Source organism: Sus scrofa, chromosome 13 (assembly GCF_054392235.1).
Source record: "Sus scrofa isolate SSC_HxYL_T2T_F1_AM1 chromosome 13, Sscrofa_HxYL_maternal_Yorkshire_Landrace_v2.0, whole genome shotgun sequence".
Lineage (NCBI taxonomy): Eukaryota > Metazoa > Chordata > Mammalia > Artiodactyla > Suidae > Sus > Sus scrofa.
Genome location: NC_139395.1, coordinates 123,871,034 through 123,888,099, shown reverse-complemented (window position 1 = coordinate 123,888,099; position 17,066 = coordinate 123,871,034). Strand labels below are relative to the sequence as shown.

General features: G+C 42.6%; 1 protein-coding gene across 2 annotated transcripts in view; it reads left to right on the top strand.

Moving 5' to 3' along the window:
* The window catches only part of SLC7A14 (solute carrier family 7 member 14), a 122,914-nt gene that overhangs the window by 60,580 nt on the left and 45,268 nt on the right, over positions 1 to 17,066 (top strand). For both annotated transcript variants that reach the window (XM_021068226.2, NM_001243461.1), the window contains one exon: positions 2,038 to 2,493. In XM_021068226.2, the coding sequence (XP_020923885.1) occupies positions 2,190 to 2,493 (304 nt within the window). In that variant the 5' untranslated portion in view covers positions 2,038 to 2,189. The remainder of the gene's footprint in view (positions 1 to 2,037; positions 2,494 to 17,066) is intronic.

The following is a 17,066-nucleotide window of genomic DNA, read 5'->3' as shown; positions in this document are numbered from 1 at the left end:
AGTGCTGTCAAATCTAGGAAGAAATTAAACCAATAGGTCCAATCGTTGTGAACCAAACTGCCACATTTCACCTAATTAGGTCACGTTTGCAAAGCCTTTAGAAGCAGACAAGTGTTACATTAAGTGTTAAGTAGTATTAATTAATAATATTGGTATATTTCATGGGCTGGTACTTTCTGTAAATGTAAATGCCCTAGGCTTATCAGCATAGTACTTCAAATCAATGTTCCAGCTGTACTTTAAAAATTCTTTACAGAATTTTATAAAGTTTCTGGCTTCCAAAGAAAGTAGCTTCATTTTGGCATTTTCTAACCTGACAAAATTTCAGAAATCATCTAATACAATAATTCTCAAGTCTATCAGTCCCAACACCTCTTCTTTTGTAATAAATGTTTTGACACACCCCTCTTTAATATCCTAAAGCAAAATTCATGGGTAACCTGCCTGTAACATATTTCAGTATGTAAACTCAGGCAATTACCAATGAAGTCATCAGATGCTTGCACTATATGAAAAATCAGTGTAAATGTGCCAGTTTCAAATGGCAGGCTCTAACAGGTGGAGATGTAGCACCATGGATTATACTGAAAGGGGGCCTTGGTTTTCTTAAGTTCCAAACTAAAGAATTTACAATCTTCCTTCAGTTTATTCTATAATTGCCTTTCTGGAAAAATCACGATACTTGTATATTAAAAGCATCCAAAATAGTCTCATGCACTTATATGTAAAACAGAGTTAGGTTTTAGGCTCAGATCATAATAGCCAGAATTTTCATCCACAAGAATGTCCAATGAGGAGTTCCCAATGTAGCTCAGCAGCTCAAGGACCCAACATTGTCTCTGTGAGGATGTGGGTTCAATCCCTGGTCTCACTCAGTGGGTTAAGGATCCAGAGTGTGGGGGGGAAAAAAAAGGTATACATGTAAGAGTAATTTGATCCCCATGCCGTATAGTGGGAAAAATAAAAATAAAAAATAAATTTTAAAAAATCCAAAAAAAAGGATCCAGAGTGGCTCTGGCATAGGCTAGCAGCTACAGTTCCAATTCAACCCTTAGCCCAGGAACTTCCATATGCCACAGGTGCAGCCATAAAAGGAAAAAAAAAAAAAAGAATGTCCAATGAGATATCTGAGAGTAATATGACACCATCCCACACATTAAGCATCTCTGGGGCCTAGTCACCAAATGCCATGAACACTCCCCCAACCCAAACCTTGGAGAACAAAAAAATTCTCAAAACATTTTTCATTTCATTTGAGAGCAAAGTTCTAAGACAATCCCATGGGGTAGCACTGCCCTCTTGAGAGTCATAGATCAAATTTTTATTTATTTATTTATTTATTTATTTATTTATCTTTTCTAGGGCCGCACTCGCGGCACATGGATGTTCCCAGGCTAGGGGTCTAATTGGAGCTGTAGCCACCAGCCTACGCCACAGCCATAGCAACACAGGATCTGAGCCTCATCTGCAACCTACACCACAGCTCAGGGCAACGCCAGATCCTTAACCCACTGAGCAAGGCCAGGGATTGAACCCGCACCCTCATGGTTCCTAGTCAGGTTCGTTAACCACTGCGCCACGACAGAAACTCCCCCCAGTTTTATACCCTTATGTAAAAAATGAGGATCTGTCCAAAGAATATGTCCACAAATCACAGACCAAGCCTTGGCAGAGCCAGGTAGGAAGCACTTAAGAGTTTGACAGAGAGCATTTTCCACATGCCAGGCATTGTCTTAAGCTCTTTATTATCCCATTACGCTGCTGAAACTAAAGCAGAGAGAAGTAGCTTACCCACGGCCCCAGAGCCATAAGTGGCAGAGCCCTGACTCAGACCATCCTTTTCCAAACAACTAGGCAACACAGTGCTGACCACAGATGGTCAAGGACACAAAGGGGGAAATGCAACCTTCCTGAGATACAAATACACAGGATAGATCAGTCCTATCAATTCAGTACACTGACCTCCACTCATGCCTCCAAGTCATGGTTTATATCTCACTTGGTCTCATCTTCCTCTTTCTTGTGTTTTTCCTGCAGACATTCATGCCCAAGAGAAGGCTGCTTTGGGTCCCTCTGGACCTTTCTTAAACGAGAGATCCCTGTTCGCTAGATGAGTTCCAGAAACATCCACTAAGGCTCCTGTATACTCTTCCATCAATTGACCTTCACCACAACCTGTATCGCTCAGGATGAGTGGCTTCCTTACCTCCCTGGACCCACGGAGAGTGCAGTGGGGGGCTGCCTGGTATGCAATGTACTCCAGGATCCTGCGCACCAAACCAGTGGAGTCCATGCTGGAGGGAACTGGGACAACCACAGCACATGGCACCAAGCTAGCCCAGGTGCTCACCACCATGGACCTCATCTCACTTGGTGTTGGCAGCTGCGTGGGCACTGGGATGTACGTGGTGTCTGGCCTGGTGGCCAAGGAAATGGCAGGACCTGGTGTCATCGTGTCCTTCATCATTGCAGCCCTCGCGTCCATATTATCAGGTAGGTGTCTTGGTGCAGGTGAAGGTCTGTGGAGTGCATGCTTGCTGACAAATGACTGTTCTCCCCACTCTTCTATTGTATTAGTGGTGAGATATAAGAAGCAGTAGAAAAGTGGTTATCATGCTCCTTCTTTGCCTGGACTACCAGGGAGTTCAGCATTGAGTTTTGCTCAATTGTAGTAGCTTCCTTTTCTTTGCTTTTTCAATCTGAATAATTATACTGGCGCCTAGCCATTGCCCAACTTCTCACTCCCTGTCATGTCCTAATGGCTCTATTTTTATTCTAACTTTCCCTTTCATGAGAAGATAGGCCAATCCCTTTGTAGGGGGTGGATGTAGCCAGAATATAAATAATAAATAATGGATAAGCAAAGTAGCAAAATGACAAGTGTAAATCTATGATTGGGATTTGATGAGCCTCAAACTGGCATTGTGAGCTCCAAGCAGGAGGAAACAAAGCTAGGAAATATAAAGCCATTGCGATAATCACAAAGCACCATCTGTCACAAGCAGTTCAACAGACTGACACTCTGCAAAGGTAGCTCAGCTAGTGCTTCCCTCTCCTTGAGAAAGAATCATAAAACTCATTGGTTTTTTTTTTTTTAATTAGGTACCATGACTTACACATTAATAGTTTGTGAAACAACTCTCCTATTTCCTTTTCCCCTTACCTCCTCTTGAGTTGCAGTTCACAGTATCTTCCCAGATGCCAGGAAGGAAGCGATCTGGCATGCCAGGGATGGGTCAGTGAACAACTTGAAAAAAAAAGAGAAGGAAAACTTCCTGTTTCTTGGTGGTTATACTACAAAAGCATGAGGCTTTGCTGAATTTAGGGGTGGCAGATCATGTAGGTCAACTCATGTACTGGCAGTGAATGTCGTGGCCTCTTCAAATGTTCCTGCAGAAGCAGGAATGCTATTTTACATCCAGAGTTCTGTGTGATAATACATGCCATTGCAAGAAAAATTCTGCGTTAGTATCATACATCCAGACTAAGTAGTCTTCACCCATGTGGGCTGCACAGACTAGGGTTGTGCAACCAGAAATGCACTGGTTTATATTTGACATTTAATTGAATGAGGAAAATATTTCCAGATTGATTTTACTTATCTCCTGTCATAGCTTATACCCTTGTTGGTTTTACCACTATCTTTTCCTGAAGTCATTCTCTGATATTCATGAATATTCTAATTATTGAGAATAATTCTGGCATAATAGAGGGTTTTTTCTTATAGATGAAAATAAATTATTCACATGAATAAATTTTGTGGATGCTTGAAATTCTATTAACCTGATTGCAATCATTTTCAAACTTCTTTGGCAAATAAATTATTTGGGGGAAGGTGCCAGATTCTTACTCACCATTAATTTTATAAATCTAAAAATGTTAGCATGAAGAACAGAATAGCAATGGTAGGACAAAAGGCAGACATATAACCAAGGGGTCCTACAAGGGGCACAGGGCAGGTAGCTGAGAGTCCTGTCCAGCAAATTCAGACTGCACGGTCTCCTCTAGATCCCATCCTATTGTAGTCTGGTCCACAGACAATTCTCACAGATCAGTCACACATATGCTATCCTTCATGGTGCTACATTACATTTAGAAATTAAAACAAGGCACGGTCACAGGCTAGAAGCCCGCCTCCCTGACACCACGCTCATGGGTGCTGCTATATAGGTAACCTAGGCTGGAGCTATGGTGGGAGTATTTATACCACAGAAATTGGAAAATGCTATAAATCAGAGTTTATTTATTTGTTGTTTGTTTTCAGAGAGTCGTTAAACACTTACCAGCACTTCACTGGCCCAGATCCACCAAAGGCCCTGGTACTGGTCAGTAACTGAGGCCTTCACCATTGCACCAGACATCAAAAGAAAACCCTGCTTCTCCTCCAGTTAGGGATGCCCTTCTCTGCATATGGTCTCATCTGTAACACTTCTCAACACTTTGTAACTGGCTCATGGCCAACTGAGGCCAGCCAGAATCCTCTTAGAGCCCTCAGCCAGGCCAGGACCAAAATAACTGTGCCAAAGTTAGCATATTTATATCAAATTTCTTCAACCAGGCCTCTCACTCTATGATCCTTTGTCACTAAACCAAAGAAAGTCCCCCTCGACCATTTTCTTTCCACTCCCATAATCATCTCCGTACTGCCTCTCCCTGGATCCATCTTCTCACTGCTTCTCCTTATCACAGCAACCATGGTCTCCTCTATCCTCACACTTTTTAATACATGGTCCTTTTCTCCTCTGGCCTTAACTAGAAGCTGGCTCAAGCTTGAGAACACAGTTGCCCTGCTGCCCAGTCTGGAGAGGCTGCCATTCTCATGCTCCTCACCCATTCACAGGGTCAGGAGGTTCTGCCTCCCGCTGCCCCTTCCAGATCCCTGTCCTTCCCTGTCACACCAAAGCTCCACCTCTGCCTAGCTCTGCCATCTTTGGTAAGTTACTTAATCTCCCAAAGCTTGCAAAGTTCTATTTTCCTCATCTGCAAAATAAAAATAATAGTGCTTAACTCTGGTGTTGTTGTGGAGTAAATGTGAAAATACATGCAAAGCTCTTGGCACAATGCTTGTCAGTGGCAAGCGTCCATTAAAATCCATCTTCCTGGTGTTAGTGTCCCCTGGCCTGCGATGTCCCCTGATCTCCTTACCTCCCAGTCAATTTGCTCTCACCCTGTACCTCCCCAACCCAGCATCTACCATGACCCTAGGCAATTTGAACATCCAGGTGGATAAACCCATCCATCACCCGAGCCCAGACATAACTGGACACTGGCATGCCCACAGCCCTCACCACCACTGGTGTCACATCAGCCACCACTCTCCTGGCCATATCCTGGCACTGTCATCACCTAGAACTGCTTTGTCTCAAGAACCTTAAACTAAAACCCCACTCTTGGACCATTCCCTCATTCCCTCACTGCTATCATAATTTGCTTCTAATATTTATCAAGAATTCTCTAAGCCCCTTGACTTACTTATGCAACACTTCACCTCAAAAACTACCCAGAAAAGTCTACCCCAGAATCTTTGCCTTTCCAAGTCTGCACCTGGTAAAAGGGCCCCTGAGAAAGGTCACACAGCCCCGCAGAGGAGCTTACCACAGAGTTATGATTTCCAGTCTCGCTCAGCTGAGCCCAGGAGTTCTTCCATTTGCCCTTTATCAAATCTTCTCAATTACTTTTTTGCACTTTCACTGTTCTTTTCAAGTCCCACTCAATTCACAGGTCTTCACTTAGAGCTGATCCTTTGTTCCTTGAAGATATCTGCCATGTACAATGTTTCTACAACACCTGGCACAAAGTGCCTAATAAGTGGTTATTATTATTTTGTTTCTGTATTAGGAGCTTGCCATACATTATCACATTTAACACTCATAATGCCTCTTCTAGGTAGGTTTTATTATCTCCAGTTTTGCATATGAGGAAACTGAGGTTTAAATAACAGAACCTAGATTCAAATTTGTTATGCAAGCAACATTTTTCAACCCTTTCTATGAATTTAAACTACTTGGGAAACTTGTTTCTGAATAATGGGTTGGGAGAGGGGAGGGGAGGCTTTATAAGTTGTAATTACACACAATAACAGTGACCATTTTAAACATACAATTCTATGAGTTTTGACCAATACACACAATTGTGTAACCTCCCCTAAAATCAAGATACAGAAGAGTTCCATCATCCCCAAATAATTCCTTTATGTTATATCTCTTTGTGATTTTTTTCCCCTCAACACACCCCCAACCTTGGAAACCACTGATCTGTTTTCTTTCTTTTTTTTTTTTTTTTTTTTTTTTTTGCTTTTTAGGGCCTCACTCACAGCATATGGAGGTTCTCAGGCTAGGGGTCAAATCAGAGCTGTAGCCGCTGTCCAACGCTGCCACAACCACAGCAACGCCAGATCCTAGCCACGTCTGCATCCTACACCACAGCTCACGGCAATGCTGAGTCCTTAACACACTGAGTGAGGCCAGGGATCAAACCTGCGTCCTCATGGATACTAGTTGGGTTCATCTGCTGTGCCACAGTGGGAACTCCTGATCTGTTTTCTATTTCTATCCTTGCCTTTTCCAGAATCTCACATAAATGGAATCATTCCATATCCCTTTTGAGTTCATTTTTTTTACTTAGTATGATGCATCTAAGATTCAGTTAGGTTGTGTATCCATTGTATGGATACTCCACAGTTTGTTTATTCATTTACTAGTTGAATGACAATTGGGTTGTTTCCAGACCAGGGCCATTGTGAATAAAGCCATTATAAGTATTAATGTACAGGTTTTTGTGTGAACACAAGTTGCCATATCTCTTGATTAAGTACCTAGAAGTGGAATTGCTGGGTTGCATTGCAAGTGTATATTTAACTTTATAATAAATTGCCAAGCTTTTTTCCAAAGTGGCAATATTATTTTTTATTTTCACCAGCTATGCATGAGAGTTCCAGTTGCTCTATTCCTCCTCAGCACTGAGAATTATCAGGTGTTATTTTTTGTGGTTGTCTTGTTTGTTTGCCATTTTAAAAAGGTATATACTGATATTTCAATATGGTTTTAATTTGCACTTCCCTAATTATGAATATTTCAAGCATCTTTTCATGTATTCATTTGCCATGCATATATATTCTTTGGTAAAGTATTTGTTCACATCTTTTCTGCATTATTTAATTGGAGTCTTCATTTTCTTATTAACGTTTAAGAGTTCTTTATATATTTTGGATACAAGCCCTTTATTAGATTTGCAGTTTTGCAAATATTTTCTCAGTTTGCAATTCATTTTAACATTTTCTTTTAATTTCTCTTTTTCTTTTTATAAAAGTAATGCTCAGGCTCCACCTCTAGAGATTCTAATTCAATTGACCTGGGGTAGAGCCCAGGGGTCAGCAGTTTTTTAAAGTTCCCCAGGGAATTCTAATATGCAGCCAGGGTTAAGAACGCCTCCATTGTGGGAACCAGGACCTACCTCTGGAACAGCCATGACCTATGAGAAGTGGACACATATGTTAAGATAGAAACTACTTGGCCAGTGGATTCTTAAGAGAGTTTGCCCTGTAGAATCATCCCCTATGCCATGCAAATCAGCTTATAACATAAAACAAATGTGACTAAGAGAAAGAGCCACTTTCTCTATAATTTCATAAGACCCGAAGTTATAATGACTTCCTAGATGCCTCCTAGCATTCCTTCCCCAACACCATCACTGCCCACAACCCTATACCGGGTGGAGGGGCACTTATCAGAGGAAGCAGCTTGTGCTGTAACCTTTACCCTTTGTTGAGGTCTTATCTACACTTGAACAGCTCAGCAGCCCAAAACCAGACCTCATGCCCAAGCCAAACCTTAAAAACCCTTTCATATATTTCAGATTGTATAAACCAGATAGGGGAAATAGCTTTTCCTTCCTGGTTCCCACCTACAGCGTTATTGAGAGATGAGGGATGGAAGCAGGATGGTTTATAGAGATTCAGCTAACTTGGGATGAAACACAAAGCAAAGCCTCCATGCCAGTGATATCTGGCCATTCAAAGCTATCTGCCCCAAGAGGTTCCCATGAACACAAGTGGGGAAAGAAAACTTGTTTATTTCTAGTTCTTTTCATATTAATAAAATTGAACCTCAAACAGAATATATAGGTCAGAATGACTCCAAAGCTCATGTACTTTCTACTATAACCCTTTCAGCCCATATCGCAGGTGATTTGGATAAAGATTAAATGGCAGTTTGCACACACAGTATCAGCCCCCTGCCTGGTGCACAATACCACTAATTTTGATCATCTGCCCATAAGAAATAGTGGCAAAAATCTAGTAAGATATGATTCAGGAAAGCTGTATTGGGTCTCCACCATATGCTAGTCCTAGGGCAGTAACAAAAATAAGAAATTGGAGTTCCCATCGTGGTGCAGTGGTTAACGAATCCGACTAGGAACCATGAGGGTGCAGGTTCAATCCCTGGCCTCACTCAGTGGGTTAAGGATCAGGCATTGCTGTGAGCTGTGGTGTAGGTTGCAGATGTGGCTCAGATCCCACACTGCTGTGGCTCTGATGTAGGCCAGTGCCTACGGCTCCAATTAGACCCTAGCCTGGGAATCTCCATATGCCGTGGGAGTGGCCCTAGAGAAAGGCAAAAAAAAAATTTTTTTTAATTAAAAAAAATAAGAAATTGTCTTTACTCTAAAGAATACATCACTTGGAGTTCCCGTCATGGCTCAGCAGAAGCAAATTGGACTAGGAACCATGAGGTGGCAGGTTCAATCCCTGGCCTCACTGAGTGGGTTAAGGATCTGGCTGTGAGCTTTGGTGTGGATCGCAGATGCAGCTCGGATCTGGCGTTTCTGTGACTCCAGCATAGGCCAGCAGCTGTAGCTCTGATTAGACCCCTAGCCTGGGAACCTCCATGTACTGCGGGTGTGGCCCTAAAAGGACAGAAGCCAAAAAAAAAAAGAATACATCATTTACTGGCTTTATCTCCACTGATGAAGACAAACACTAAACCTGATAAGTAATTATGACAGTAATAGTAATAATAGTAGTAATGGTAGCAGCAGCAGCTACCATTTATTGAGCACTTACTATGTACTGAAAGAGTTCTAACTGCTTTAAACATTAATTTACTCAATCTTCACAACAACCCTATGTGGCAAGTGGTTATCTTCATATTAAAGATGAGAAAAAGGAGGCTTCTGAAAAGTTTGATAATTTGCTTAAAGTTTACTCCATTCCATGTTTCATTTGCTTCTGCCCTTTTCTTCACTTCATCAACCAACTAGATGATACCCCACTCTCTCCTGTCCTCCAAATAACAGCAAGTTAAGGCTGTATGTGCAGTGAACTTCATGGAAAGTTTGGGCCAGAGAAGAGAGGTATAATGCAGTCCATGCTAGCAGACAGCAAGCTTACAACTGAAAAGAGTATGTTCTAATTCTCCCTGCCTTTAGAGGATGTCCACCAACCTTCTTTTCTTCTTGACGCCATCCTCCAGCCCCACTGATGGGCAGCCTTTCTCCTCCAAACTCACCTTATACTCCTTAGCCTACTCAAATCAAGCCCTAAAATCCTTGTCCATATCTTATCCAGAGTGGTCTGCACATCTCTCTATCTCCCTTCGAGTTCATCCTGGCCATCCTCCAAAGACTATCATCCCTTAACCAAAATGGTCCACCAAGGTCATTCATTTAAACAAAGTGGGTTCTAGAGGAAGGATTTAGGAGCCTGGGCAGGAAGGCTAGCTCTCATTCTGTAGTCATTGAGAAGCTCAGTGGCATGACCAAATCTGTATTTTAGTAATGCAGTGAGGAGAAATAGAGGTAGGGAGTCTGGTTGTAAGCATATTGCTTAGAACATGCCAGAGATTATGAGGCCTTAGGCTCTGATATGGAGGTTGACAAGAAGCCTAGGATGGAGAGGATCTGGACATGGCTGGATGAGGAAATGTGAAGATAAATGCTCTTTCTAGCCAAGAAAAGACACATAATAAATGAGAACGTTTTTGAGATAATGTCATTAGAATAATGGATTTATCATTACCATCCCGATGACAGAAAGCAAAAGGAGAAACAGAAAACTCTAGTAAAGAGGACCCCCCCCCCATAGAACACAAGGATAGTAAATTAATCTTTGTGTTCAAAATACTGCAAACCGTATGATATCACTCATACGCAGAATCTAAAATGTGGCACAAATGGACCTACCTACAAAACAGAAACAGATTCACAGACACAGAGAACAGACTTGTGGTTGCCAAGAGGGGCGGGAAGTTTGGGGTCAGTAGATGCAAATTATTCCATTTAGAATGGATACGCAATGAGGTCCTGCTGTATGGTATAGGAAACTCTATCCAATTTCCTGCTATAAACCATAATGGAAAGGAATATTAAAAGAATGTATATATGTTTATAACAGAAGGTTTCAGCAAAGTCTCTCCATTCCAGTGATCATCTAAGGCTGGATTTTCATGACTGAGGAAGAGCTGTAAGTATTTAGGGTCTATTTAGATAGTCTGATGAGTTTCCTTGTTTTATTTTTCAGAACAAACCATTTTCTCTCTTCAAATTGAAAGCAGACTTGAGAGGCAACCACCAAGAGGGTTGGTCCTTTTGCAACCTATTTTCAGTGATCTAAGATCACTCATTCATGCCAAAAGCTTGCATTTATTTGTTCCCCCAAACATATGAGAACTGCTCTTAACTGGAGGGATGAGAGGTTGAAATCTTTCTTTTTTTTTAATTTTTTTAACTTTTTTTTTTTTTTTTTTTTTTTTTTTTGCTTTTTAGGGCCACACTCACAGCATAGGGAGGTTCCCAGGCTAGGGATCCAATCGGAGCTACAGATGTCAGCCTATGCCACAGGTGCAGCAACATAGGATCCTAGCTGCATCTGCAACCCTAGCTGCATCTGCAACCCACACCACAGCTCACAGCAACACCGGATCCTTAACCCACTGAACGAGGCCAGGGATCGAATCTGCATGGTTCCTAGTCGGATTCATTTCTGCTGCGCCACAACGGGAACTCCAGAGGTTGAAATCTTAATAATGATGGTAGGTTTGAAAAATCTCTGAGAGATAAGTTTGTAAATGCTCAATACATTATTATTGTTGTTCTCATTATTATTAGGCCAATACTGTGCCCTACACTCATGCATATACACCCTCCCTGATTGGTGATAGTACTGTTCCCACTGTCTGACGGATCATAATAACCAAGGACTGAAAAAAATGTCTGGCACTAGCTAAACACCAGCTGCATAATCCATCCTGCAACAAATCCTACAAAATAAGTACCACTGTCAGATTCATTTTGCAGATGATAAAACTGAGGCTCAGAGAGGTTGGGTGACCTGTCCAGGACCACAGAGCAGTCAGCAGAAAAAGGCAAGCCTAAATCCAATTCTGCCTTCTCCAGAGACTGCTATCCCCATGTTGCTTCATGCAGATACACTCTTCAAAATTTTAAAACTTGCCAGAGAGAACTGAATGAATCAAGGAAACTCTCACGGTTACTGGAGTTTTCAAAAGAGCCTGTAGCTCACTCTATTCTATTGATTAGAAGAGCATTTTTCTAGATCAAAACTTCTGCAACCTGGGTCATAAAAATGACTTCTAAGCTCAGTGCCTTTCTGTCACCTGTCACCTGGAGAAGGGGGTTGTAAAGTGCATGTAGCTCTTCTATGTGGGGCTGGATTGACAGCCCTGTAGGAAGGATGTCAGTTACCAGTTCAGAAAAGGTGAGCGCAATTTAATAGAAATTTGTAAGTTTCTCAAACTGCTGATTGTGAAAATGAGTTTCCTCCAGAAAACCTGGGCTTCTTTTATGTCTTCTCCAGCATCTGCTGGAGTGGACAGTGCAGACCAAGACCACTCAGCACAGCTGTGGGAGGGACTGCTGCCTGCTCTGGGCTCAGCATGGTAGAGGTGCTGCAAAAGACAGGAAAGAACTGAGACAAAAGGCTCAGCATCAATGCAAAGAAATAAGCAGACTGTGAGCACTGCAAGAGACAAAGGGCCTGGATCAGAAGTCAGGGCTTCTGGGATCTAGTTCTAGCCCTGTCCTGCAGCAGCTTGGGACTCTGGAGCAAGTCACTTACATCTCTCAACCTCAGCTTCCCCCTCTGCAAAATGAAGAGTTTAGATTAGACTGCCTTACAAGTTAGGGTGAAAAAGAACCCAGGGAGGGGAAAGATTTGTAAAGTCCCTTTTAAAGAAAGGGGAAATGAAAGGGAGGGAGGGAGGTAAAAATGGTAGGCGTTTGTATCCCAGCAGAGAGGAGAACTAGAAAGACCGTACGCACTGTAACAAAATTCCCACACCCAGAAGAGTCTCTCTCTATTTAGAGTCTCTCCTAAATCCTGAGTCTCTGGCCCTGCTCTGCCCTCCTACACGTTGGCCCAGTTTGGAAAAAAGTTAAGATGACTCCTCTCGTATGAGGGGTTTCTTGTGTCTCTGGGAAGGTCCTCCACTGAGAGCAGGTCTAGGCCCATGAAAGAGTCTCTGGGTCTCACTCTCCTGGGCATCCACTGAGAACCCAGTCTGCCCCAGCGGAACCTTGTCAAATGGACTGAGGAGGCCCTACAAGACCTCAAATGTGTTCTCTTAGCATTCGCTTTTAATCCTGCCCATTAAATTTTCAAGGCCAGGGGGTGGTGGCCTGCTCCCCTCACAGAAGCTTCTTAGACTCTCATCTCTGTCAGTGTCACTTTCTTCTGCTTTAGAAATGGCGCACTCCCTACTCCTAGAAAGAGAGGAGATGGAAGATTTTTAACTGGCTGTCACTTCAGTGCCTGCTTTCCTTGCCTTTCTGCGCAACGCTTTTTGGTCCAGTCACCAGATGCATCTGGACGAGGGGCAGTTGGCCTCATAAAGAAAGGCTGAGTGAGGAAATGAGAACTTTCTCTTAACCCTCACAATTTCTAACTGGACTTGTAGAAAAGAACAAATATTTCTAGATGAAAGATTAAGAACCTAGAAAGAAATGTTTCCAGGTTCTGATTTAGAAGTGAATCAAGCACACATAGAGCTTGGTCTAGACTCTAGGTGATCTCCCTGACAATGCTGAGTTTCTAAAACTATCAGCCAACAATATTCACTTCTAGTCTTTTTCATCCCACCTGCAAGAAAAAGGCTCTTGCATAAACACTCCAAAAGCTACTGTTAGGTAAAGCTGTCTGAGATTCCTTTTCCCCAACTGCAATAATAACCACAGCTTCCACTGGAGGAATGCCTGATAGATGCTAAGACCTATGACAACCTGCAGTGTAGGCAACATCATCACCATTTTCCAGGTGGAGAAACTAAGGCTCGGTGAATCAGGTACTTGCTCAAGGCCACAGTTAGTAATAATTCTAGCTGTCATTTGGTTAAGCACTTGCTGTGCGCCAGGCACTGGAAAAATTCACCTGTGTGCATTATCTCATTGGATTGGCGTAAGGGCTCTCTGGGTCTCTCTTCAGAGGCTGTGTGGCTCCTATGACACCTCACAGCTTCTTAAAGCAAACAGGGGCTGCTCATGAAGGCCCCAGCTCTCCCTCGCAGCTTACCTGAGCATCAGATGAGGAACCACGTACAACGTGCCTAGTGTAGGTACTGTCACCGAACATACACCTTTCCCCTTTGTAACATCTTTTCCCCTCCAAGGCTGCCTTGATGTTAACCTGGGGTCACCTATATAAAAATGTTAGGAGTAGAAAAAAGGGCACTTCTAGCCCACCTGCCACCTCTGGAACGAAGGGGAACCAATCTGGGCCAGAAAATGAGCTCAGGGAATAGCTAACTCTGTAGATTCTTTAGGTGAAAGCAACCACATGAACATTATCTTTATTTTATCTTTATTATCATTTGATAAAGCAATAAAATAAAATAATATACACTAATGATGATACTAACAGTGGCATGATCAGACAATTATAATACTGGAATTCATCACATTATGGAAACAACCTCCAACAACCTCTAAAATATTTTCAGAGAGGGAGATCTAGACAAGAGAGTAAACAGATAGTCTGGTCCCAATTAATCAATAAATTTTAAACTTTCTTGACCTATTTGGGGGGTCACTTCTTTGACTGTGAGGACAGCTTCTTTCCTTCCTGTTTCTATATTGATGTATTGGTACTATAGGCTGGGGAACCTTCCAGGTCTCTATTTCCTACGCAAATTTAATTGAAGGCCTATCAGGTTCAGTAAGTAAGAGTGTTGCCCACCCTCTGATTAAAAGTGCTGCCTATCCCCTAAACACGGGCTCTTACTGTCCACCTGGAGCCCGCTTTGGCAGAAAAATTACAAGTCTCTTCTCAGACACAAAGAAACAGGCGTTTCCCAGACAAATTGCTTTTCTTCCAGACGCATTTATAAAAATAGCCTGGGCTTCACTGACAGGTGATGGAATGACCAAGGTTATTCAGGTAGAAGAGTCAGTCGAGGTGGAAGGAAGAGAGAGACTGATGGATTACTCCCTGAGGGGGGAAAAAAACCCATACTTTTCTTGGTTGATCAAGAGCACTGGGAAGAGGACATTGGTGCAGGACCACAGCATCCTACCACATTCGACACAGGGCAGAATAGATGTTTCTCAGGATCCAGCAACCTGCTTCTCAGGGAGGACAGTGGCAGTGGAGGTACTTCATTACCACCATCTGGAATTCAGTGCTGCAGAGAAAACAAATGTTTCCAGGAGAATTCACACTCTTATTTCTGTCTAAGGTTCTGTGATTATAAGCAGTACTAGCAACCATGGCAATATATACAACATGTATAGTCCTACTGTGAATTTATAAATGAAACAGAGACATTTTCATAAAAACAATGAAAATGAGGATGAAATAGGTAACAACCACCTCAGCGAAATGCTATCTTTGATGAGAACTTCCTTGAAGACATACTTGGGGAGTTCCCATCATGGCACAGCAGAAACGAATCTTACTAGCATCCATGAGGAAGCAGGTTCGATCCCTGGCCCTGCTCTGTGGGCTAAAGATCCCATGTTGCCTTGAGCTATGGTGTAGGTCGCAGGCTCAGCTTGGATCCTGAGTTGCTATAGCTGTGGCATAGGTCAGCAGCTGTAACTCTGACTCGACCCCTAGCCTGGGAACTTCCATATGCCATGAGTGAGGCCCTAAAAAAAAAAAAAAAAAAAAGACGTATTTGGGCCTAAGCGGTGAGTTGCACTGGTGTCATCCAATGGCTGGCTGATTCTTTCCTGAGTCTGGGAGACAGCAGGTAATTGGCACTCAGGAAGAACTGACTTCTTGTACGAGGAATTGCTGGCCTGTTCAAAACAACTAATCAGACCTGATGGACCCTCTGTGTAACACGCAGGATGGGACTGATCCCAGAGGCCTGAATGAAATTGCAGAGTTGGCTAACTGTTTTCTTGGACGCTCCTCTCCACTCCTTCTCATACCTCCTGATGCCCTCTGTCCCTGTGGACAGTCCTTCTGAATGTTCAAAGGCCTCACTTCGGAACTCAGTGTCAGTTCTTTAAAGCAGCCCATGCATTTTCCCACACACACCGCAACTAATATCTCCTTTCTTGTTTTACTATATTGTTGCTTTTCTGGTCTATCTTTTCCACTAGACTATAAGACACATAAAAAAGAAATGTATTATTCCCATTCACCTTTATGTCCCTGAAACCTAACAGATGCATTGAGATGGTACCTTGTAAATGTTTGGGGTAAGTGAATGAACAGATCGGACAGCTCCTGGAACTGAGTATTAGGAGACTTCCTTTTTAGCCCCAGCTCCCAGATGATCCAACTGAATACACAGCTCAGTTGGATCATCTGTCAAGTAAGTGAACAACCCACATGAGCAGCTGCTACCCCTCTCCACACCCTGCTCAGCACAGCCTGTAGGTCCACAGAGGACGGTCAGAGGTGTGTGATGAGGAAGATCCTGAGCAGACAAGTCTCAGGTCTCCCACTCCCTCCTTAGAGAGAACCATGCTGCTTTTACTGATTTATGTATTTAGGCTCTCAAATAAGACTTGGTGTACAGAATGTGTTTTACAACCAAGAGGAAGCTTTACAACTATAGTAGCTGAACTGTACCATCCTTTTCACTTAGTTCCTCCAAACTATTAAACAGGTCCTACTTCCTTGACACTTGATCCCAGTCCACCCCTGCAGACTCATCGTCCTCAATTCCAAAGTAGCCTGCATATGTCATTCTAGCTATGCCTTTCACCTGCCCCAGACCACCCTTTCCCATTTTTTTATGCCTAGCAAAGCCCAGCTCACCCTTCAAAATGCAACTCAAAAACCTCCCCCCTTCATGCCCACTTCCCCAGCAACCAAAGAACCATGCTCCCTAAAAACCGCACTCACCCCACTGGGCTCCCAGAGCACCTCATAGGTATTCCATAGTATTAAATACCAGCCATATAGAGTAACATATTTATTAATATTTATTAAACTCTTTCCTTATTGGAATACAGACACTTCAAGGTCAGGAGATCTGCCTGACTTACTGTTTATGTCTCTAATATTCACCACAGTGCTTGATTTCATAGGCACTAAAGGAATAAAATTAGGAAGTCAGAAGTTATTCAGGAAGTTAGTAAATTTACTGATCAGTAGATTAGGGAATTAGTCAAGTTAAACTACATGCAATGGGAAAACATCTATCTGGGTAAGTGGTATTCGGATGTAAACAAACACTAGATTTAATCTTTCCAGGCACAAGTACACTTTTAAAAAGTACTTTTTGTCTGATGGCTGTCTTTGGTGGAAGATGGAGGGAAATGTATTTCTCAAGTGGAGAAATCCTTCTCTACCTTTTGTCTGCTCCCAGTTGGATCTCTCTCCTTTAACCCTCCTAGGGTGGAGAATCTTTGCCTCCCACTTCTATAGAGGGCACTGGAGACCCAGGGCAGGCTGTGAGTGACAGGATGACATGTGAGGAGGAGGAACACATAGCGATTATCTTTACTAGTGGGCAGTGCTATCTTGAGCACAGTTTGGAAAGTTCTACATTATAGGCTCTCTGGGAGTATCTAAACAAAGTATGGCTTATTATACCTACATATGATAGGACCATCTCAGAGTTAATAAAAAGAAATTCACATTGAAAGGTACCAAATTT